This window comes from Drosophila pseudoobscura, chromosome 4 (assembly GCF_009870125.1).
Source record: "Drosophila pseudoobscura strain MV-25-SWS-2005 chromosome 4, UCI_Dpse_MV25, whole genome shotgun sequence".
Taxonomy (NCBI): Eukaryota; Metazoa; Arthropoda; class Insecta; order Diptera; family Drosophilidae; genus Drosophila; species Drosophila pseudoobscura.
The window spans coordinates 29,159,963-29,184,042 of record NC_046681.1 but is presented as its reverse complement, the minus strand read 5'-3'; the positions used below and the strand labels follow the sequence as shown (position 1 = coordinate 29,184,042).

General features: G+C 44.2%; 2 protein-coding genes and 1 long non-coding RNA gene across 7 annotated transcripts in view; 1 reads left to right on the top strand and 2 right to left on the bottom strand.

Moving 5' to 3' along the window:
- Window positions 1-6,049, bottom strand: part of dpy (fibrillin-like protein dumpy) — a 136,464-nt gene extending 130,415 nt beyond the window's left edge. For all 4 annotated transcript variants that reach the window (XM_033380410.1, XM_033380416.1, XM_033380412.1 and 1 more), the window contains exons 1-2: window positions 5,960-6,049; window positions 3,674-3,910 (exon numbers count right to left, since the gene is read on the bottom strand). The gene's annotated coding sequence lies outside the window, so the exon portion shown is untranslated. The remainder of the gene's footprint in view (window positions 1-3,673; window positions 3,911-5,959) is intronic.
- Window positions 6,050-17,566: 11,517 nt separating this feature from the next.
- On the bottom strand, window positions 17,567-18,081 carry LOC117184241 (uncharacterized). The gene is made up of 2 exons (XR_004469525.1): window positions 17,954-18,081; window positions 17,567-17,898 (listed from the first exon to the last, which is right to left on the bottom strand). It is a non-coding gene; the product is annotated as an uncharacterized lncRNA (long non-coding RNA).
- A 4,191-nt stretch (window positions 18,082-22,272) lies between these two features.
- Window positions 22,273-23,666, top strand: LOC26534109 (L-asparaginase-like). Of its 2 annotated transcripts, XM_015189023.2 has the most exons (4): window positions 22,273-22,420; window positions 22,484-22,698; window positions 22,768-23,514; window positions 23,568-23,666. In XM_015189023.2, exons 1-4 carry the CDS (start codon window positions 22,339-22,341, stop codon window positions 23,604-23,606), a joined length of 1,083 nt encoding a protein of 360 aa, XP_015044509.2. In that variant the 5' UTR covers window positions 22,273-22,338; the 3' UTR covers window positions 23,607-23,666. The 2 variants fall into 2 exon arrangements, with proteins under 2 accessions (XP_015044509.2, XP_015044508.2); XM_015189022.2 differs by lacking the exon at window positions 22,273-22,420 and having other exon boundaries at window positions 22,565-22,698; window positions 22,752-23,514.
- The last annotated feature ends 414 nt before the right edge of the window (window positions 23,667-24,080 follow it).

Below are 24,080 nucleotides of genomic sequence, written 5' to 3'. Positions count from 1 at the left end.
GGGCATTAATTCAATAAAGCGAACAGGTTAAGAGTGGGTTTTTGTTTGTTTGAAGTTCAAGTGGGTTCTATAACTACATTAATAAGTGACTATTGGTGACCTTAATTACGGCCACATAGCCCTCCTCTGAGACGAAGTTCGAGGCTGGCACAAACAAAAGACGCAAAGGCAACAAACTTGCTGAAATCCGTCTGAAGTTCTCTGTCTAGCACGGAGGCAGCATTAAAGTTTATGACAATTTAATTAGTTTAATCGATGCGATGAGATGAGGAGCCGGTGGTAGCAGTCGGCTACCTGCTTGGATATTTATGGAAAGCATAAAACTTAAGTGTTGCATAAGTTGGGAGCCAACGATGGGGTCGGATAGGATCGGCTGAGACTGGTACTGGCACTGGCACTGGCACTGGGGATCTTTAAGCTGCTTTAATAGTTTGCTTTGGCTGGCCGATGATTAATGCTTATTGCCCATTGCCCTTTCAGCATTCCTAGCTATCTCCCATACACTCGCTCACATAACTGTAAATCGTTAAAGTTATTAAACGCAATTACTGTCAATAGTATTGGTTTTTTTTCCTTCTTCGGGCCGTAATGAATTGCACGAATTTCGCTGTTTGAGGCCATGAACCAGGCAAATGCGAAAGTTCAAAGACACCCAATGAAAGAACGTCCATACAGGCTGTACAGAGGGAGGAGAGAGATGTGTGTTCATTCATTTGCCATTATCAAAATGTATTTATTTTACGCCTTTTCGTTTTATTTCGATCGAAATCATGGAAAGCTCTTAATAGGATTTTGTATTTTACATATGTTTCGTTGCCGCCCCAGAACATATGTACGTGCCTCGAAAACGTGAATGGGTTCGATCTCGCCCGATGATGTGTGCGGAATAAATTTTGATGATCTCATATCGCATGCGACTCCAGGGCGAAACACTTAAGGTGACATAAAAACGCTTGTGGGAAAACTGACCAAGATCTGGGCAGAGCAATTAAATGGGAGACCGAAAGATCTTTGCTCTCGAAAAAAGGGAATCGCATCGTAAAATTTATACGGCCTGCGACAAAGTTTTAATGTTAGGGTAGTCCAGACCCATAGTTAAACTCTATGGACATTAACATTTTACTACAAATACAAGTAAGTCGGAGGCATTTTTATGGCCTGGCGATTTTGTTCTAGGCGGGCATTAAAAGTATTTCAATTTCATACAGATATGCCAGATGGAAGTCTGATAATGCTCGAAAAGTATGCTGTTCCAACGACTTTCTTTATTGCTTACAAAATTGCCTTAAATACATAAATTAATTGCATTTTGGGTCTGGGCACTTGGCCAAATGGTTGCATCACTTGTGGGGTTTTTACACCACCAAACCCATTTCACAAATTCGTGAAATACTTGCGACAGACAGTCTTTGGCTTGGACTTCCTTTGAGTAATTTTTACAAGCGACGAGTTACCAAAAATAGTCAATTAGCAAGTGATTCAGTTCGGTTCGGGTTTATTTTGATTATTTATTGACAGCCGGCTGTTATGTGCTCAAGAAAACAGAAAACTCGAAAGGAGACAGAAAGAAGCTGAAGCAAAAATACAGGCAGTTTCGTAAAGAGCCCAGCCCAGTCCCAGTTGAGTGCAGTGCAAGCCGGGTCCGGACCGGGCCGGGCCATAAATTCCAGCAGCTTTCACTTGACTTGTCGCCATGTAAAGCGACACGTATTATTTTTTGTGATGCTTTTTCTTCGCTCTTAAGTATTTATTTATTTATTTAGTTATACTCGTATTTGCGGTGAGGCAGTAAGTGCATCGTGTAGTTTCGTGCTGTAAGCTGCGGTAAAGGCAAACCAGCTGATTTGCCACACTTTGGATTTGAGCACGTCAAGTTCGTGCCTTAAGTCTTTCGATTCGTTTCGCTTGCCTGGTGGCCCGTTGCCACGGATCTGTATGTCTACGGCCCTGCAGTCACTGCTGGCCCGTTGCCTCACATCTGGATACCTAAACCCAACGGTTGGTGGCTGCTGCTGCTGCTGGGGCGTATGGTAATAATCATTTTGCACGGGGCACACCGCTCCTCTGTAGCACTGTTGGCGGCATGCAACTTTGTAGGTAAATTGCGCTTAATGATTGTGTTCAACCGACTCTACAATACATATGAGAATAAATATATGTATATATACACGCAATATATAGGATGGAGGTGTTGGAACTGATGTCTCCTTCTGTCTTTCTTGGGAGGAGGCGAAGGCGAACCTCATCAGGAGTATGGGTTTAATTCAATTAGTTGGCCCACCGCAGCAATTTATTTTTATAAATAATAAAATTACTTAATATTAGGTCGAACCTGCGTTCTGCTGACGCTGCCGCTGCTTCTGCTGCTGTGTCGTGCCCAGCCCCGATTAATATTGAGTGGTTTTTATTTATATTTATTTTCTTACTGATTTAAATTCAAGGCTGTGGCCATTCAGGCATTACGGCAAACATTTGCTTGCAACTCTCTGCGACGCTGTTTTGCGAATTACTCTTTTGAAAAGATCTGCCAAAAAACAACTAGAAAGAAACGTGTCCGCATAGTTGAAAGACCGAATAACTCTCTGCGAAATTAAAGGAAAACCAACAACAGATTTGAATGCTGTCAAATCGAGTTTGGCAAATATCAACACGCCTTGAAAATATTTAAATATTAAACAAAAGACCAGGCATAAAGGAAATAAATTCAAAAAAATATATACATATACTCGTACATATGTATGTATTTGCAATAGGGAAACAAACTTGACCCAGGGATTATTATTCCCCCACTCAACATTAAAAATAATTGTCTAGACGAAAGATGGATAATTAATATTAGTGGAAAAACAAAAATCAAACAACTACAAATTTATTTCTCATTTGCCGCCCTCAAGTATTTTGCAGTAACTGTTCGACCTTCGAGGGGCGGCAGACATTACCGTCGCACATCAATGAGCAGCAAAAGCTATACATAGTGTGTACATATATGTACATTGGTACTATATATCCGAGAAACATTTGAAACTGTCTAGCAATTGATTGACTTTGGCTCTGCTGATGAGCAGATAAATAACACTTGAATATATCTTGATTGAATTTAAACGCTTCACTAATTATACATAAATGTGTTTAGTAATCGATGAGATCAGATTCTGTATGTGATTGCTTGAGTGGAATGAAAGAAGTGACTGCCTCTTCTAGTAAACGAAAAATCCCTTTACACTACTTAATTCTCAAAGAACTCTCATACCAATCAGCCTCAAAGTAGCCGACACTAATAACCAATAATTATTGTGGCCAAATACTTTTGCAAGACCATAAAAAATGAATTTATTAACTACCAATTGAGGCATAGAATTTGTAGCCAAAGAAAAAGGCTTAAATGTAAAACAATTTCTGTACTCCTTATGTTTATAGCATGTTCATAATAATCAGCTATATCATAGGCGCCTATCTATTACCTATTGTGTCAAAATGTTTACCAAACTCGTTTTCTAGAAACCACAATAAAAAAATAACACAAAAAAATAGCCACAAAAACTCATAAAAATAAATTAAGTGAAATGAAAAGCAATAAATAAATAGCCAATCAAAGTACATTTGAAGCTTGTTTTGTGGTTTTCGGTTAATTATTTGGCCAAATTTTACATTCAATTAGTGGTGGATTACTTACCAATAATTTGTTGTTACTCATTTCTCCGCAAAACAAAATTTGTTGCCCGGTTTGAGATGGAGATTTTCTGGTTTTCTTTATAATTCTTTCTGTTTAGTTATTTTTTTCTCACTGCACTGTAATTGATTATATTTGTGGTGCTTCAGAGACTCACTTCACTTGGTAAAACACACACTTAAATCACAAGTAGGAGTACTCTACGTGTATATGGGTTTCTTCTCTCTCTGGCTTAGAGATCTGCAAAGGATAGATGGATGGTCAGTGGTGGGATGGGAGTTGAGTGGGACGAGATGCGAGTTATGCAACGCCAACGCATTCAAAAATCAATTGCTCTCAATTGGAGTGGCCATAAATAAGCAACGGAGAGAACATATATCATCCAGATACAAAAGCAGCTCAGATGCAGACACTCGTACAAATTGCAATGGCCCATTGCCGATCATTTGTTGTGTTGGCGTTTAATTTGCCAATTGTGATGAGTTATAGCGAAGAAGGTCCCGAACTGCACTGCACTGCACCGACCCGACTTCACTCTGTTTGTATAGACAATTCGATTCAGCAACATGAACTACATCCAGCAGCAATCTCAGCAGCAGCTTCATTAAGCGCTAAATTTAGACAGCCCCAGAGTCCATAGAGCCCTCGAACCGGATATGGCTTAATGCAGAGAGGACCGATATCCAAGACCCTAGATCTGGCAGCATCAGCATCAGCATCAGCAGCAGCGTTCAACCAGCGTTCAAGCAGCGTTCAACTTTGTTTAAACACAATTATTTGCTGGGGCCAGGCCCAGAGCTGGGAGTCGTCTCCCTGGCTGCTGTTCACTTACACATAAATTTGCATGTGCAACAAATTTGCTGCAGCTTCGTTTTGGCTGTTGCTGCCACCGCTGCTGCTGCTGCTGCTGCTGTTGTTGCTGCTGGTGATGCTGCCGTTGCCGTTGATGTTGTAATTTAGTTAATTTTGCCTATTCCAAGGTGGCAGGGAACCCAAAGAACAACCCATGTCAGAGGCCCAGTCCCGCAGACCGCCAGTCCCCAGACAGACACAGACTCAAACCTGGGCTCGTGCCCCGTCTTGCTGGCTTGCGTTTTTGTTCTCGTTTCTTTGGGCCTTTATAGAGTTGTTGGCTTTTGATTGCGTTGGCGTTGTCCCTGGATATTGTTCGTTTTGCATGTTCTCTTGCTGTTGCACTTTTTGTTTTATTGCCGACAATTTGGCTAATTGTATATAGGTAGCGACAAAATGTTGTCGTTCCCGATTGTGTTGCATTTATTTATTGCATTTTGCTATTTGAAAATTGGAAAGCCACTGAATTGTGCGTTTTGATAAATATTTTATATGCAATTTATTGTCATTTTATACTACGTTTTTTTCTTGTTTTAATAAATAATGCAATAAATAATTTATAGAACATTTTTAATCCGAAATTAACCCATTTTAGACTGAAATATTATTTTAACCATGCCACTTCTTTTTATTTTGATATTAAATTTCACTCTTAAGTATGGTTTATTGTTAAAAATGATTCAGTAACAAACTGTTCAATTGGAAGGGAATTTTTTTTTTTAATTGTATGTTTTTAAATCTGTTTTTAATTTGTCATTTGTTATGTTATCCTCTTAAATAGTTTCAAAATTTTCTTTTATTTAAAAAATTCACTTTTTTACACACAAGTTGAAAATGTTGTGAAAAATTGATTAGTTCACATAAAAATCCAAAATTGTTGTGTCGAAATTTTAGAACAATTCCTTTAAATCCGGAAATAGAATATTTGTATTACAGTCATTTAAAAAAGTCATAATCTTTTCAATATGTTTCATATAAGTTATTGTTGTCTTAAATTATTGTTTTAGAGGCTGTGAATTGCGTTTCAATATTTATCATTCACACTTCAAGTTTGCAAGTTGACAGCTCCCGCCAATCTTTATTTCGAATTTCGTATAATATTTGCCATTAAAATTAATGAATGTAATTAAAAAAAACGTGAAGTAAAGCGCGCACACAAGAAATCAATTTGAGACGAGTCGCGATTTTCTTTGAAATTTTTCTTTTTATTCGCAACGATGCGCGCAGACGACTTGGCTGGTTATTAGGCACGACTCGGAATGCGGCAAGTTGTCCAGGCACTGCCCCAACAGACCCCCAAAGTGGCAGCCAGCACGTAAGCCGACCAAATGACGTAAGCCCGAACCGAGACGATCCGTCGGTCAACGAACGTACGAGAACAACGTAAGACGATCGGTGGCGAGACGGCTAGAGGTACGAGGGACCCTCGAAACTTACAGATCCACAAAAGACCACTTCACACGTTGAAGTTCGCAGCAAGACTGAGGTCGCGCGCGTCTCAGAGTAGAGATTATAAGCCACAAGACAAGTCTTGGCCAAAGCCAAAGCCCGATCCCAAAACCGGCAAAAGAAACCCAACCTCACCACACTTGAACTTGACCAAATGCACAAATTGCAGAGGCGGCCTCAGCAGCACGTGAGCATCTCGTAGGAGAATGAGCCCCCATACTGAGAGCCCCACAGAGTGAGGCTTTCGTAGAGAGAGAGCGACAGATTCCATGGAAGGAGAGCGCACGGCAAGTAAACAAACCGTTTCCAGTGTCAGAAACTGACGGCTGGAAGTATACTCTCCGCGAACAAGTTTGCTCTTGTCGAATCACGTGGCCGGCTTCGGTTTGTTTTGGTTTTACGGGCCTTGACGTCATTGTTTTGACAATTCCAATTGGCAACAGAGAGCGGGAGAGCAAGAGAGCGAGAACGCAACCATACCGTCCTCTCTCGTGGTGAGTTGGCCATGCTCTCTCTTGGCCAAATCGAATGACTTAGACAACGAACTTGACTCGTGTGCGCTGACGCAACAAAAGACAAAAAGAAGGCAAACAAAATTGAAGAAAAATGCGAAAAAAAAATATCATGAAATTTACGAGAGAAAAAAACATATTGAATTTCATTTTAAGCCGCTGGGCGTGCAAAACTCTGTTCTTACGCTAAGCCGCACATTTGTCTGGCTTTGAAATCAGCTTAAAATCAACGCCTACGTGGGTGTCCCGTCATCTCTTGGCGTCGCCGCAAGAGACGCCGACATCTCTATGGAACCCCAACATAAATAACCATCTGCTTATTGATCGTGTTAGAGTTTTGGCATTCGATTTCGCTTCGTGGTACAGACAATCGATGGAGTGACATCACACCTGATGGCTCATTGGAAAATTGCATTAGACGTTGCAGAATTTGATTGACAGAAACTGCAGTGTTTCAAGTTCTTGCGGTTCTCGACGCATGACTCAAGCTGGTTTTTTACTAATGGAAAAGTTTTAATGACTCTACTCTCTACTACTCGGATGCAAATATGAATTGTTTGGAAATTTATATTTGTCATTAAGTGATAAATTTGAGGTATTATTTTTAGACGATGTCGCTGAAGATGCTAGTGTGATTCAAACAGGCAGAGATACATGCTCCACAGGTACCTATGGTTTTCAGTTATACGTGGATTTGATTAAGAATTAATTATAGAAATTTTGACTTACCATTACCTAGAAATAATCACTGATGAGAATCAAATTCTGACAAGAAATAAGACCACCAATCATCATTTGGCCAAAGAACGTATGATGATAATTACCCAAACAATCGGAAAACGTCAATTTTGAAAAGAACAGGACGGGTCTGCCTAAAAAGCTCTGGCTACTGATTGCCCAATCTACGAGTGTGAGTACTGCCAGAACCGAAGCCATCTTCCCTTCCGTATGCTCGTACACTTAGTGTGTGGATCTTTTAGCAACTCGCATGTGAAGTCTGTGGCGGCTGATGGATCGCCTGGGCGTTCGGACAAGGTGTTCATCATAGTCAGAGCTTGGCAAATCGTGCCTCTGTTGACCTGGTTGCATAACCGCCAGACCATTTCCTACACCTCCATCTCGGTCTCCACGTAGCCGCGTAGGTTGTGGCAATTAGTCAAATGCATTCGCAAACAAAAAACCACAAACAGAAGCCACAAAGGCCCAGCACTTGACTCTCATTTGCGCCTGCTGAGTGGCTTTGTCTAATTGAATTAGCGCTATTTGCAAATACATATTTCCCAAGCGGTTTTTATGCGCATTTAATTATGGATTTGGCATTGAAAATGAGCAGAGGATCCAGCAAATGTTCTTAAGGTTCGTAGCCCTAAAAACTGGATCTACACCTCGAAGCTGGAGTCTGGGAGCTCTTTACGGCTTTAGCACTATTTTTATTAGCACGGACAACAGACAATGTAACTAATTTCCTTGGAGGATGGGGGAATTATATTTTATGGCCAGGGACGGAGGTACTCCTCTCTCTGTCCAGGATGATATGATGATGGTGCGCGGTGCGTTGACAAGCGACTGGCGGTGTGAAGTGGCTGTGGAGGAAGGTGAAGAGGCCTTGGCCAGAAAATGTCAGTTTCAATTTGAATGCTCAACTTAATCCGCGCGTTATTCAGATCCAGCCATCAGACGAAGAGCCATCTGTACGCTGTGTTCCCATGCCACAAGAGTTGATGCCCCGGCTAGGCAATTTGCGCGGCGGCTCGGCATCAAAAGCAGACTCTGCCATGTCCGAGTCAAGTGCCAGAGTCTCAGCCATAGTATGGGTATATTCAAAATTAATTTCAACCAGAGCTAAACATTTTTTTAATTATGGGTTCGCAGTTACATTGAGATCCCCATGCCAGGGGTTTCTAGACCCAGACTCAGACCCAGATCTGCGGAGGTCTCTGGCTGTGTGATCTCTATGGTCTAGGAAGGGTGCTGAAGCTGTGCTGGTACTGGTTCTGTGGCTGTGGCGATTCACGCACAACTGTTCCAAAGGATCCATTTGGGCGGCTTAATTGAATTCCAGGTAAGATCCCGTACCGGCCCAGAGCAGAGCCCAACAGTGTGGTCCTGTAGCATTGAAAATGGCAAATTGATTTGTTTTACAGCGGCGTGGATAACGTGTTTGTTTTTACAGTTAAAATTGAAAAATGAAACTGTTGCATGTTCGGTGCCAATTAAAGATGAATCGTCCATGTCCTCATAGTCTCCTGCCCCCGAAAAGGTAGCAACATAAGTAGCTTTAATGAAGGGTTCGGCCAGGGCTAATCTGCCGCAAGGGTTTTTCTTTCGACCAGGATTGCTGCTCTGGCCTAAACAAAGAGACAGACAGCTTGATGATGGTCCAATCACAACAGTACAGAACAGGGTACAGTTGTGTTCAGTCAGTCAGTCAGACAGTCAAGTGAATAGCCTGTCATCTGTCGTCTGTGTAGTCTAACGGAAGCTCAACGAAATGATTGATTGAACACCCACCAGAGACAGCCAATTAAGCCATTGACACACTTTTTCGCTCTCTCCGCGAAACGGACAGATCAATCCGAGTGCAGTCAACCAATTAAGATGGCTCCAGCACCAGGTATCCAGAGTCGTTCACACATAACAACAAATTCATGACCGAATATTAGAAGAAATAACCCATAGATCTGCAGATTTTCATTCTCTGGCTGAAGAAACCAGTTGCTGATCGCTGCTCATCGGTCATTTGACTGCTCAAGTGTCGTCTTAGTTTTGGACGACTGCCAACGAGAGGCAAGTGAATTTCCAGCCACAGCGATCCGAAAGCCATTAAAAATTATACTAGAGGAGAGGTGTCTCACACACATGAACAGGCAGTAGGCAGTGGGCAACGGCTCTGGGGACTGGGTGGAGCTGATGGAGCCGCTCCCAACTCCCGATCCTGATTAGCGCCAGGCAGACGACTCAGAGACGCCAGAGATGACAGCCTTGTGGTCGGAGTTCCTGCACGTGTGCCCTGGTCTGGCATTTGAATGCTAAGTGATTGGTTAATTTCCAGTTGATGGCCCTGCACTGGGTCCTTCTATTTGAAAGCCTTAAAAGGTTCCTCCAAAGTAGGTACAAAAAATGCCATTTGATGGGATATGGCTTCGATTAGAGATGGCACATTCTTGGAAGAACGTATCCGTTTAATAGTTTTGTCACAGGGCTAAATAATCGTATTCTTTACTCAACGTAGGAGACAGCTCTACATCAAATATATCCAGCATTAAAATCCACTATATATGATCGGAAACTATCATAATTACTCACTACGAATTCCAATCGAAAGTCCTTCGTCCAACTCTTAGCAAACCCAGTCTTGCAGGCGTCTCCTGTCGAAAGCAAAACCAATTTCTATTAACATAAATACCTTTACCTTTACTTGGAAAGTGCAAACATTTGAAGAACCCTCTGCAAATGGCATTCAGTGACAAATTAGCAACTCCACTCGCCGGCTGTCAGCACTAGAGATCCTAATGAGCCACCAAAGGCCACCGAAGGGCCCTTAAAACGGCAGCCATTTGTAAATGCTAATTAGAAAAGCAAGTTGCGGTGGCAGTGGCAGTTGCTATTGGAGTTGGAGTTTCTTGCCTCCAGTGGCAGTCATAAATTGTTTAGGATCTGCCTGCGTATGGACCAGACCAAGACTCAGAGCTAGAGCCAGAGCCAGAGCCAGAGCCAGACGTAGGGCCTGTCCCCAGCCAGCAAATCACATAGGCAAATGAACTGTCAACTGGAATGTTTGTGCCTCTTCTTGTAGCATGATATACGACAGGGGCTGTGTGTGTGAGCCAAATAACACACGCAAATAATAAATCAGCGGATGCAGATGCAGCTCCTTGAGTGGCCCGGGCTAGCCGGCGGCTCCTGAAGAGCGAAACAGCTCCAGCGCGGCAGTTAGAAAATATTTTTGCTGTCAATTTCTTTGCTGAGAGGCGCGAATCTTGTGGAGCCCCCATTTCTGCCCCTGTGTTACCTCATTTGCCACGCCCACACATTTGTTAGAGTCTAAGACCGAGTCGCGGTTTAATGGTGCGGTAGCGCTGGGTGCTAAAATCTCTGAGGCAGAAACCATTTCTAATGAGCTCCGTTTGTTTGTTTGATTAGCGTCGAGTGCCAATGTCAATGAACATTGATCCGGGTCTTGGAGAGAGAGAGAGACACTTGGACTTACCCCAAGAATAGCCATCTAAAACTCTGTCTCTGACTCTGTCTCTGGTCGGGGCTGACTATGTCTTTGTCTGCGATCCAGACCCAGACACAGACCAGGCCTGTTCCCGTGGCAATTCAACGTAAATTGCAAAAATATGCCGAAGAAACAAAAGCAGAAAACTCATCCACAAAACAATCATAACACTGACCTCAATTTCCTGCCAGCCGCAATCACATTTCCTAGCCAGTTCTCTGGGTTCTGTAATTCTAATCAGATGCACAGAACGAGCAGCTCCGCAATTATGATGGACGGTCTATGCGATGGCACAGTGGGACACAGGGCTTCACAAATGTCTAAGAAAATTCTATAAGTACGAACTCGAGGTATTCGTGCGATTCTTAGGAATACAAATAAAATACCACTAATAAATAAATATAAATAAATATCCTAAATGCAAGGCTGTATGCCACAAATGTCTACCACAAAAGTATGCTGTTTGAGCCGAATATTTATCATATTTATATCAACGACCTCAAATGGTTACTATCTTTCACTCTTGCCAGCTATTTTCACATCAAATTGATTATGTTTCTTCTGTTGTTTCCATTTTCTTGTGTGTTTTCCAACCACTGTGCCCATGGCCAGGCCAATCGTAGAACATGAAAAATCAATAAAACTACCAAGAAATTTCTTTTGGCCAGAGGTAGCGGCGTGTACGTGGAATGGCATTTCTATTTTGGACGATGATTTGCTTTTGATGATGCGCACGAACAGGAACGGAACCGACCAGAAGAAAGAAGAGAACTGAACCAGTGACCAGGGGAGCAGTGGGAGCAGGGGGGAGAGCAGAGATCTCGACAGGTATAGTCGAAAAGTAGCACAGCAATTGGCACAGAAATGAAAATAATTTGCATTTAACGGCATTCTCCCGCGTGGGCCGCATGTGGAGGAAGGTTTCTGCCCCAATCCCAATCCGAGGCCGAAAGATCCGCAGATCTGAGAGGGTTGGCCGACCCGGGCATTAGGCACTAATGTCGGTCCAAGTTCAAATCATTAGGCGCATACTCGTAGTTTTCTCCTGTGTGTCTGTTGCGGCTGCGGCTGCGGCTGTGGCAGCGGCGGAACCAAAATCGAGGTTCGGTCTCCGTACCGGTCCCCGTCCTGCTCCCAGTCTGGGGCAATTTGCAGAGTGCGCTGTCACGATTAATAACGCTGTCATAATAACACTTTTCTGTGATTGATTTAAGACAATTACAGAAAAGAGGAACACAGCGCTCACGTTTGATGATGAGCAATGGGCCGAGATGGCCGCGATGGGCTGAAGGGTTGTGGAATAGAGTGTTCGCCGGTCCTGAGTGATTGGCGCTGGCCGCAGCGCTTAAGAAAGAGATTATCAAGTTGCCAAATGGGCACGTCCGTCGTTGCGAAGGGGCCAAGGGATTGCGGCCAGGACTGGGAATAGTAATGGGGAAAGGGAATGAGAATGAGAATGGTTGAGCGGATGAGCCGAAGCTGACTGCCTGCGAAAAGTGTTGAACCAAGCAGACATGCTAAATTAAGCTGAAGAAGATGGCTATCAACACCACCAACACCACCAACACCACCAACACCACCATCACCGCCAGCAAGTGGAGAGCGGAGTGGAGTGGAGTAGTCCATGGCGGCAGCATTGGCTTGGTGGTGGCTTCTCTGGCCAAATCGCTTGATGTTGATGGCTTGCAACAAGTAATTGGCAGCATCCACATGTTGCCCACAGCAACCACAGGAATAATCTGCAACCACAGCCACTGCCAGGCAACATCCTCATCATCAACTGCATCGCTGTTCATCCAAGCGTCGCTTGTGTCAAAAGGTTTAATTTTTTTCCGATTTTTTTCCTTAGTCCGAGACCCCTCCCGCATGTAATAACATTTCATGCTGCGCTCTCTGGTCCTCAACTTGAACCCCTTACATGGCTGACTGAGCTGCTGCTCACAAAACCTCAGTCCAGACCAGATCCCAGACCATTCGACCAGACCCTGGTCAGGGCGTCAATGTCAGCGCTTCGATTTCGTTTTGGACTCCCTCAGTCCCCTGACACTGTGCCTCTGTTATGGTTATTGTTGTTTCTGCTGCCGGTTGCTGCTGCTGCTGGTGCTGCCGATTCTGCCTTTTGGCCAGGTCAAGTTCAAGGCTTCCCATTTTGCGAATTTTATGCGTTTTTTGCCGCCTTTGCCGCCTTTGCCAGAGGTATAAACGCGCCCTAGACCTAGGCCTGGCACACGACGCTGGGCCATGGCCAAGGGCATCTTTTTTGTTTTGAAATCTAAGTAATGTTTGCTTAGCTTTGGCAGCGGACTCTGTTTAATAGCTATGGCTACAACTTGGAAATTGTGAGAAATAATATACATACATATGTATATAGGAATTGGCGTTTTAGAATATACGACATTTATAAGTATTTATGTAACTGCAAATCCATCTCAATCGTTTCCATTTATAAGGATTAAAGTTTGAATATATTAAAGATATGATGGGATATCTCCCATTCACTCGATTCATTACCCACTACTCTCATTTTCATCTAATTCCCAGAACTTATCTCCAAGTTGAAGGTAAACAACACGCTTTACAGATCCGTGGATTACCATTCATCGAACCGCTTCCTTTCGAAATGAAACCTCTCCTCCTGCTGGTCAAAGCTCTTTTCCATTCCATTCATCATTTAGTGTTTGGCCAAGGCGAACGTCAAATCTCTCGGAAACATCTATGGGCACTCCAATCGATGGGTAAATGATTTTCCCTAGAATTAAGGAGTGGAGAAAAATAGCTTTGTTTTATGGTATGCAATGGGTATAAATTCGTAATATTTGCTAAATGCCGCTAAGAGCCTCTCGACATGGCTTTTCCCCGTATTCCTCTTCTGCTTTGCCTTCTGTGGATGGGCAGGCGCCTCTACCTCTACCGCTACCCCTCTTTCATGATGGACAATAATAATTCTTGGCAAGAGCCATTTTCGTTTACAAATTGCCGCATAAATCGCATATTCGATGAGAGTTCTGCTTGCCTCAAAAATGCATAAAATGCAAAAGGAAAAAAGAAGATTTTGCAGCATGCAATTTCTTTTGCTTCATCGTCATCTACTGCCTTGGCTAAAATCCCAAAGAGGCAACCGGCCAAAACCGTTAACTGGCCAGCAAAACGGAGAACAACAGCGGCAGCAAGTCGCTTGAAATAAAGCAAGTCGAGTGCATATAATTCGTTATGCTTTATTACGAAATTGGATACCACGGAATGGGGGACTGAGACTGAGACTAAGACTGCGACTGGCACTGGGACCGTGCCACTCCGCCAACGACTTGGGATTCTCCCCCGAGTTGGGCATGAAATTATAGCCGAATGCCGATTCTGGATTTTTCTCCTGCGGTAGCAACCAAATGACATACTTCTAATTTATGGCCACAGCAGCGAAGCCTCCATCTTACCCGATCACCCTTCATCCCACGTCCCATTGGATCACGCAGATGCAGATCTCTCTTTCTCTCTTTCTATCTGTTCCTCTTGGAAGGCCGAAAAACAGAGCAACAGATCGCCCACGGATTTGTGGGTTGGCCGGCAAGACAAAAAGATTACATCAGAACCGCTAGATTCCGCTCAATCTTTGGTTTCGCAGCTACATAATTAGTGCAATGTGTGGACAGGCCACCGCTCTGAGCACATCCCGCAGCGGATCGGATCTGAGAGTTGCGCCAAAATCAAGTGCACTCCATCCGAGGCGATCGTGATACGGATACGCGCGGCGGTTGCTTGTCGATGATTTTATCTGCCTGCGCACACTAAGCCGCCACCTACCTCCTGGCCTGGCCTGGTCCGGTCTGGGGATCTCACTAGATCTGGATCTGGATGGTCGGAGCTGTGGTTTGTCTTCAAAGTAAATAAACAACAGTTGCTGCTATCAAAGTCTGCCCGCGGCTCGTATTGTGCCCGATATCCCTAGGGTATCAAGAGTGTGATGAACTTGGTTGCGGTTTATGACTGCGCACAAAGAACTGATGAAACTGTGCCAAATGCTGCTGAGAATCAAGTCATTTTTCGAGTACTTCCCTTCCAGTTTTCATCGTCAAAACTTTTTACAAGAAGGTATCAAACGAGTCAAAGCCATAACTGACACGGCAGCCTGTTAAGGCCCCGATGATGCCATACATATATTGTCGCTTCGTGTACAGTTAGTCGTTGCAAATGTATTATCCAGATGTTGGCAAGGCCAAAAAAACACAACAAAACACACTCACACACACACAAAATAACGCTCAGTGTGAGTGTAACTAGTTTATGGGGCGAGTGGGTGGCCATGTGTCATGGACCCGAATCGCGTGTCCCGACTCCTCTTTGTTCATTAACGCTGGCCACAAATTAGCCGTTCAAGCTGGGCCCGTTTTGCCGATAACTCAATTGAAATGAAAATCACAGCTTGGCCAGCTAACTGTTACCGTTAGCTGGTTGCAAGTCCATTTATGGCCGGCTGGCAACAAATTGCTGGATCTTGTTGACCATGCCCAAGTCGGTCTCGAAACACATTAGAACAGCCGATCGATTCGAGTCGGTTCGGTTCGATGCGATCGATGCCTAATCAGATCAACCAACTGGATTTGGTCACAAACACTTAGGCGCCAATTGAGCATCTTTGGCATTTCGTCTAATTAGATAGAAATGCCACAAAATCCGATGAAATTCTCGCGTCCGCGAATGCCACGCCTTATAAACATAGACCCCCTTCCCATCCCCATCCCCATCCCCATCCTCATGCCCATCCCCATCCTCACTGACCAGGCACGCAACCATCGCCTTGTTGGTGGCTCCGTCACACGCAACATGTCGGTCTTTGTGGCAGGGGTACGGGTACGGGCATCCCAGATTTATGTTCTACCCAATCCCAATATGACCGAAATGCTCAGCGGGATCATCATCATCCTGAATGGACTCCATAAAAGATCTTGTTCTCGTTGTTCGCTCTTCCTGTTGAAATGAAAGCAGCAGCAGGCGAGCAATCGTTCTGAATTTATGTCTTCGGTGCCCTGCAAACCACTGAAAATTCTTACATTTTTGAGCATATGGATTGGATCCAATTGAACCCTGTCCCCTAAGGCAATATCGATTTTCGGTGAGAGATGGATGATCGGATAACTAAAAGATATTCAGTGTTGCAGAATCTTTTTAACTTTATGAAAACCTGGAATATTTTGAAAATATACAATCATTTGAAAATTATTGCACTGGCACGCAGGAGATCTAAAGTGCATGGTTGCCCGACACTTTTAGCATCATCTTACTTTTATTATTTATTTTAAATTTAAATTATACGCTTGCCTTGAGAGAAAAGTGCACGGCGCTATGTTTTAAACATTTACTTTTGCTGCTTCTGCCGGAGAGACGGCGTTGGGCAGCGGTGTACAGGAGGCTGGCTCAGGAGGAGTGGCTCATCGTCCGACTTCATGCACGATTGGCAGTTGCAATTCAAAGATATTTCAAATTCTAAAGCCAGAACCAGAACCAGAACCACAGCCAAAGCCTAAACCATGGCCCGCGGGCTATTGCTCTGCTCGGTACTCTTGGCTCGGTGCTGGCCTGCTGCTGCATGCGATTTGCATTTGAAATGCCTGTCCGCTGGCTGCTCGAATTTAATAAAAAATGTTTTATTAAGTCATAAAAATATTTTAATATTTTGCTCATCGTCTGAGAAATATGTATGGGAAATTTGCATAACTAAATGCGCATTGCAATTGTGCAATTTTGCGAGCAGAGGCAACCAGGAAGTGCAGCAGCAGCAGCCTCATGCTGAGCACTCCTACCCCGCGGCGCCTTGTGGGTGAGAGTCAAAAGGGCTTCTGAATGTAGCTCTCTCTATAATGAGATATACCTTGGAGTCTAGGTGGGGCATGCTCGTTTCGTTGAGCGTTCCACTACCTACACACACACACTCATCACGCACAATCAATTAAAGTTTATCTGTCTGTCAGAGAGGGTCCTTGTCACAAAGGCGAATTCTTGACTGCCAGCTACAGTCGAGAGTCGAGGGCAATTACACAAATTCCAAGGCATCAATGGGAAGCGGCTATTGGCATTTAAAGTGCCACATCGGAGCGACAACATGGCGTGCCAGTCTCACATAAATCGTTCCTTTCTGCCATCCAACAGCCGATCCCACTACGATCCCCCACTACGAAAGCAATGCTCAGTGAAATGTCCACTGCAGTTGACCCGCAAATTTGTCTAGATTTCCACCCATTAGATATAAGTTCTTGCAGTGAACAGAGCTGATGTAAGCGATCGAGCCTGACAAACCTACAGTTCCTAAATTGTATGATTCCTCACCATCTATGAAATTTCCAGTGAGATATATGTACATATACGCCGTTGACCCGCGAATTTGTCTAGCTTTTCACCGATCAAAGATCTCAGCTTTTCACCAATCAAGATTGCCTTTTCTTTTCCCGATCTTTCAGTTAATATTCAATTACCATTTTGGCCGAGTGCAGCCCAGGTCAGGCATTAACTCTCGGCTCATTAGCGGCTATTGGGCCTGAGAACCGTTTCTGTTTCAGTTTCAGGTCCTCCTCTCGACTCGCATTACGGGGCCAAAAAGATGTTATCGCTAAATTACGGCAATTTGCATGTAAATGTTGTTTATCAATTTAAACGCTAAATGCTTTAGAACTAATGACGGGTGCTGGCCGAAAAGAATGAAGAAATTTTTTCACCCTGCAGCTCTGGACCGAGACTCTGGTGGTAACGGTTCACCTTACTCTCGTGCTTACCCCACGAGGGCCCAGCCGCAGTCGCAGTCCATAGACGTGGCTGCAACACGATGTGAGGAGTCGAGTCCCAGTACTTGCGGCTCACATTGTAACAACAATATTACGGTAATGACGTGTCATTAATTTTATTACAAAATGTGTATGTGAATGGAGGTACCTCGTCCATGGCCATGACCAGATCCATGTCCAGCTCCGGCCATGAATACCCAATACACCATTTAGCCCATGGGCGTTGTTTTATTGAATTCTGTTTTTTTTTCTTTTGTATTTTGTACTCTTGCAGACTGCTGGTCTTTCACGTTTGATGATTGGTGAAAGCCTGATGAAATGCTTTATCAAAACCATCTCAAGTGCTCTTCTGAATTAAAAGCCGATCCCATTTCACATGGCGCAGAGGGAAATAGTTAACATTGTGATGAAATACGAGTATATCTGTGTGTACAAGTATGGGAGATATTTTCTATGAACTGTTGACTGCATAACTCACTTTCAGGAGAGGCGATGAGGAGGCGATCCCATGCCGATTGCCTCCTTTTTTCATTCTGGGCCAACGGACAGAGAGCGGCAGACGCAGAGGTACAGGCGGAGGCACAGGCAGTGGCAGTGGTAGAGGCATCAAGCCTGACACTGAAAAATGCAAACAGAAATAAAACAAAAGACTTTAGCAACAAACTGAGTGATTGCAATTGCTGTGGTATGTGTGTTGGGACGCTATTTTTAGCCACCTAAATAGTTGGCATTGGCCCAAAGGATGACCATCCGAGGATGTACAATACACTGGAGCACCCGTCTACCAGATCCCAGTCGTTGTCTGCTCTGGCTGGAGCGGCGCGGCGCAGAGCGGCGTTGCTATGGCAGCATATTATTTTATAGCCGCGCGCATAAATCTTGCAAACGCAGATGAAAAGATCGCTTTATAGAAAAATAACAAGGGGAAACGTTGTGAGTTGCTGCGGACACCGCAACTCTACATTTATACCCGATACTTAGTCAGTATGGCTCTCCTCCGGCAGACGCCGCTAATATTAAACGACACGACAAAGAGTGCGTGCGAGAGAGACAGAAAATCAGTCTGAGCGTGACGTCGGGCGCTGCGTAGCCACTGCAAATTGATTTGTTCCTTTTGCCTATAAAAACGATCTGATCTGATCCAGATTCAGCAATCTGATAGATATGGTCATTATCTATGATTCTGCGTTTTTAGTTTTCTTGTATCCCCAATATTGTGGATGCAACAGATTTTCGTCCTTTGTGGGGTCGGAAGTTGGCGGGGCGAAGTTTTGAAATATTCTTGTAGCAGTGACATATCACAGAAGTCTGGATCCGAAAGATCGTTGCTCTAGCTCTTATAGTCTTTGAGCACTAGGCGCTAATAGGGACGGACAGACGGACGGACGGACAGACAGGGCTCAATCGACTCGGCTATTGATGCTGATCAATAATATATACATATACTTTACATCACATCCATTTTCACCACAAATCTAATATACCCCAATACTCATTTTGAGTATCGGGTATAAAAATAAATAAAATGCTCTCCAAAGGGAGACCAGGCAACCGGATTGGTGCGGCAGCCCTCGCATTGATGGAAACAATTTATTGCAAAATTAATGATAGATTATGGCGCTGCCAATTAAAAACCAACAAACAAGCTCACATTGGACGACCAATCTCAGCAACAGCCAGCTCAATCCAACATCGTCGTGGGCCAGTACTTGGTGATAGAAATGGTAATGGAAATGGAGATAAAAATGAAGATGAAGTGATGTAGCTGCCACCAAAGAGTAGGTGTTTAGACGGATTGTGGTTATTGCCACTGCTTGGCTTTGGTGCTTCTCTTTTGCTGGATGAGGATGAGTGACAAATTGCTTCGCCAGATGAAGTGACATCATGTCCGACATGCCCGCAGCCGTGATTCCAGGTAATTAAAATACAATAAAGGGGAAGGCGCGAGTTGCCTGTTTGATTAATAACCTATGTATATATATACATATATAGCCGGAGTCCAACGCACAAGTCTGCTATTAAAATCAGTCAAGCGCAATTAGAACAAAGCCGTGCAGAGGAAACCACTGAAATCCATATACGAGTATTTCCTTTCAGGGGAAGTCCAAGAAGTCGAATCCCAAGCGGAATTTTGCACGCCTGCTTCTTTTGGCCAACAATGAGATCACCGACATAATCGCATGAGCAAATAAGCAAATACTGGGGTTTTCCGGGAAATAATAATTGAATAATGTGCATTTGTGCACTCAATATAGCGATTAATCATCCATTCATACAAATAACTTGTCCGCTCGACTAAATCGAGCTTTCTCTGTTATCTCTGCTAGCACTACGATGTTTTTTAATGCAGATAAGACCGCGATAACGGCGAATGACTATCTTTATTCTGGCAGTTATGTTATGCAATGATGGGAAAGGTGAAACGACAGCAATAGAAAGTTAATTAAGTTGCGCAGGTTTTTTTATTGGTGCTGGGTTCAAGAAACTGAAGTCGACATCAACACCAACAGCGGCGACTCAGCTGAGGCTCCACACTCCATACTATTACAAGAAGGCCGGCAGACAAAATTAATGAAATCACATTGAAAAAGTCATAATTCTTATTGGAGCTTCGACGTCCACAGACCACAGGGAATCATTAAAACCGTGTGTAGCGCTCTTGTCAAACACGGGGCGAAGCAAAAGCAGAATCGGATCTGTGCCAGGGAGGGGGAATGGGAACGGCAACGGCAAGTGCTCGATCAGCACGCGATTTGTAAGAACAAGATAGCACCGACATGTACATTGAATTCAAGAATCGAACACGAGGGAGCGGTACAGATACACAGCCACAGCAACAGCCACAGTTATGAATCATTATGCAAAAGACCAGTGCAAACGGAAAAATATGACATATGTACATAGAACAAAACGGAAGGCTTGCTTAGGGGTCCGAATCTTTGGATACCCATGCAGATCCATCATAGGCACGAAACTGGACCACAAAACAAAGGAGAAATGGGAAGAGAACTTGCCGACGTCAGGACTGCCTCGGTGGTCAAGCATGGCCTCATTTTTGGAAGCGAGATGTCAGATGCTGGAGAATTTGGGATCAGCCATGGCCACAAGTCCTAGTCAACAGGTGGGAGAAAACAAACCTGTCACCCTTATCACCTCCAGTAACGACCATCCTAACCCCATATGTAACCATTGCAATTCCTCCGAGCATTACATATCTAGATGTCAGGCATTCCTGAATCTCTCTGCGTTTGAAAGATACAAAGAAGCAAAGAAGAGCCGCTTGTGTTTGAACTGCCTCAACAAAGGCCATGAATTGCAGAGGTGCAGGTCAGGACTTTGCAGGCATTGCCAGGCCAAACATCACACGCTACTCCACATTCCATCGGGAGCTGGTGCTTCATCTTCCTCTTCACCGGCCGAGGAATCGATCCAGCAAGAGGCCGCGACTGTGCTTCTAGCAAGCGGGTGTTCTAGCCCTCCCCCCTCGATCCAGAAATCTCAGCCTAGCCAGAACGTGTTGCTACCTACTGCCCTCGTCCATGTAACAGATCGTTATGGAGCACTTATCCCATGTCGTGCCATTTTGGATTCTGCATCACAGGCAAACTTTGTAACATCTAGACTCGCTGATCAGTTGCAGTTGGATCATCGCTCGTCTTATGTTCACATCGCTGGAATCGGAGATTCCATTCTACCATCGAGCAAGTCTGTACATATAGTTGTACAATCCCAGGACGCAAGCTATCGAGCTTCCTTCGCTGCAATTGTCACCAACTCAATTACGGAAATGCAGCCTAACTTCGGCGTAGACGCAAAGGATTGGCCAATGCCGAATAATCTAAAACTAGCTGATCGTAATTTCGCCAAGCCCCAACGTATCGATCTGTTGATAGGTTCTGGTTTGTTCTTCGATTTAATGTGCGTCGGACAGATTCGACTGTCAGCCCAATTGCCAACATTGCAGGAGACAAAACTTAGTTGGATAGTATCAGGAAGCATTGATAGCTCGGAGAATAAGCGTGCAGCTTTAGCCGCTTTTGAAAATTCCTCGGGCATCTCTATTGACGATTTTCGACCCACAACGCTGGAGTACCAAAACGTAGAGCAGCAATGCAGGAAGCAGCTGCTCCAGTGCCAGGTGCAAGTGGAAAAACTGCGATCGGAGAATCAGGAACTGCAGCGCGAACTTTTCCATATATTAAAAACCTACATATCCACGCTAAATGAAATTCAACTTTCAAAAATTTCTACAATGCCAAATTTCCTGCCATTCTATGCAATTACAGAGGTTCCCGATGATCAAGACGTAATCACGACAAGCCGCCTTCGTAAAGAAGCGCCGATTGCTGCGTTCGACGATCAACCCAGCGTAGCCGCCAGCTGCGCCCAAGCAAGCATCTTCAAGAGGGCCGTTGGAAAAATAGCGGTTCTGCCCCTTCAGGATGGATCTGTTGAAAGCCTTTGCCTTCCAACGGGGGGTGAATGTTCGAAGAACAATCGGCAGAACCCAGCCGATTAGCTGCTTGCCAAATAGCACCTAATTCTTGGCCCTCAGCCGCTTATTTTGTTTGTTACTTATGTCTATGTCACTCATTTGTTTGTTAAAGCGTTGCGCTTGCTTGCCCTGCTAAACGCTCCCTGCCAGCTCGCTCTTCGCTATCTCCGCTTTGCGTCTGCCTACCGACGTCGGCCGAGCGAAGCTGCGCTCAGCGATCGGAGCGCCAATATAAAGGGCAGGCAAGCCACACTTGCAATTTGGATGTCACGCATTAAAAAACATATCGCAATTTTATTTCTGCGCCGAATTTTATTTAATTCGAATAATTAGTCGGCCGATTGGGGATAAAAAACATTATTTCCACAATGTCGAAGTGTCTAAATTTTAAAAGAGTCCTTGTCATCTATACTGGTGGCACCATTGGGATGACTCCCAACGACAATGGTGGTAAGAGGCCTCCAAGTGCATACGGATAGCTCCAGTTCAGTGTTGTGTTTTTGAATCTTTTAGTATTAGTGCCAGAACCGAAAGCTTTTGAAAGGTTCATCCGGAAGGATGTCAGTCTGCATGACCCCAGCCTACAGGTCCCAGACGGCTTCCTGGCGCTGCCCCTGGTAAAAGGTCAGTCAGTACGGGTTATCTACCAATTCATAGAGTACGATCCATTGCTGGACTCCAGTAATATGGCCGGGAAAGATTGGAAACGCATAGCCCAAGATATTGGTGTATGTATTACAAATAAATTTAAATGAAATACATATATGTATGCATCTCACAGAAATCGCTAATTCCAGAGGACGTACGATTTGTTCGATGGGTTTGTTGTACTCCATGGCACCGATACGCTGGCGTACACCTCCTCTGCCCTGTCGTTTTTCCTAGAAAATTTGGATAAGCCGGTGGTCGTTACCGGGTCAATGATACCCATCTACGAAACACGCACCGATGGCAGGAACAACTTCGTCTCGTCCCTGATCATATCCGGCTGCTATAAAATACCGGAAGTGTGCGTGGTCTTCGCCAACAAGCTGCTTCGTGGCAATCGAACGGTCAAGGTCAATTGCAACTCTCTGGATGCTTTTGATTCTCCCAACGCTCCACTGCTGGGCACGTTTGAAGGTGACATAATTATAAATAATTTCCTGGTACGCCCAGGGCCCGGAGCTAGGCCACTCGCTGTGACAGGCGAATTTCAGATGAATGTGGCCTCCTTGAGAATAACTCCGGATATGTCACTGGATTTGATTCGATCGGCTCTGGCGGAGCCCATTATGGGAGTTGTCCTGGAGTCCTATGGCTCTGGTAATATACCCTCAAACTGGACCGAGATAACTTCTCTTCTACGGAGTGCCGTCAATCGCGGAGTTATCATCGTCAACTGCACTCAGTGCCTGTCCGGCTCCGTAGCCGCAATCTACGATGCTGGAGCAGTGCTTAGCGATTTGGGCGTTTTATCTGGATCGGACATGACTTCTGAGGCAGCGTATACCAAGCTAGCCTATGTCCTGGGCACTGATTTACCGCACCATAATAAGATTGAGGTAAACTGCAAATGAAAGCAATTCACATAATATAATAAAATTTGTTTTTGTAGCTGATGAAGATGAATTTGCGTGGCGAAATCACGGCTTGAATGCGATCATCGCAAACCAAAATTAGATGATTGGTTTTTGTAATAAATAAAGGGATTTCCCTATTTTCTCCATGCACTTTAACGCTATATGCAATATATGTATTTCATATCAGTTTCCAGAAATAGATTAGTCAGAAACCATTTACTCGCATATTCGCTCCCAGCGAGCTCCCAACCACAAGAGGAGAGCGCAAAGCAAGAAATAGCGAGTGCAAATTATTGAGAGCACGAAGCAGATCGGCGAGAATTTTAGTCCAGTTGCGGAACAAGACGCGGAGCGACGCTCAATTTCAGTTTTGTATTTAATCACTTATTAAAACCTTACGCGCATTAATAAACAAAAACTGCACAATAATATTACTCAATCGGTGGAAATGTGCAGCAAGAAAAATAAATGTCTATCAACTAAGAAATGAATTTGACTCTTGATTATCGTGTTTATCTATATTTTTTTGTTCTCTCCAACCAAAGAAT

Bases quoted from the DNA above. Each gene is read 5' to 3' on its own strand.
- LOC26534109 (XM_015189023.2), top strand. From the start codon at position 22,339: ATGTCGAAGTGTCTAAATTTTAAAAGAGTCCTTGTCATCTATACTGGT. The intron at 22,421-22,483 runs GTAAGAGGCCTC...TGAATCTTTTAG, and splicing joins GACTCCCAACGACAATGGTG to TATTAGTGCCAGAACCGAAA. The intron at 22,699-22,767 runs GTATGTATTACA...CGCTAATTCCAG, and splicing joins GCATAGCCCAAGATATTGGT to AGGACGTACGATTTGTTCGA.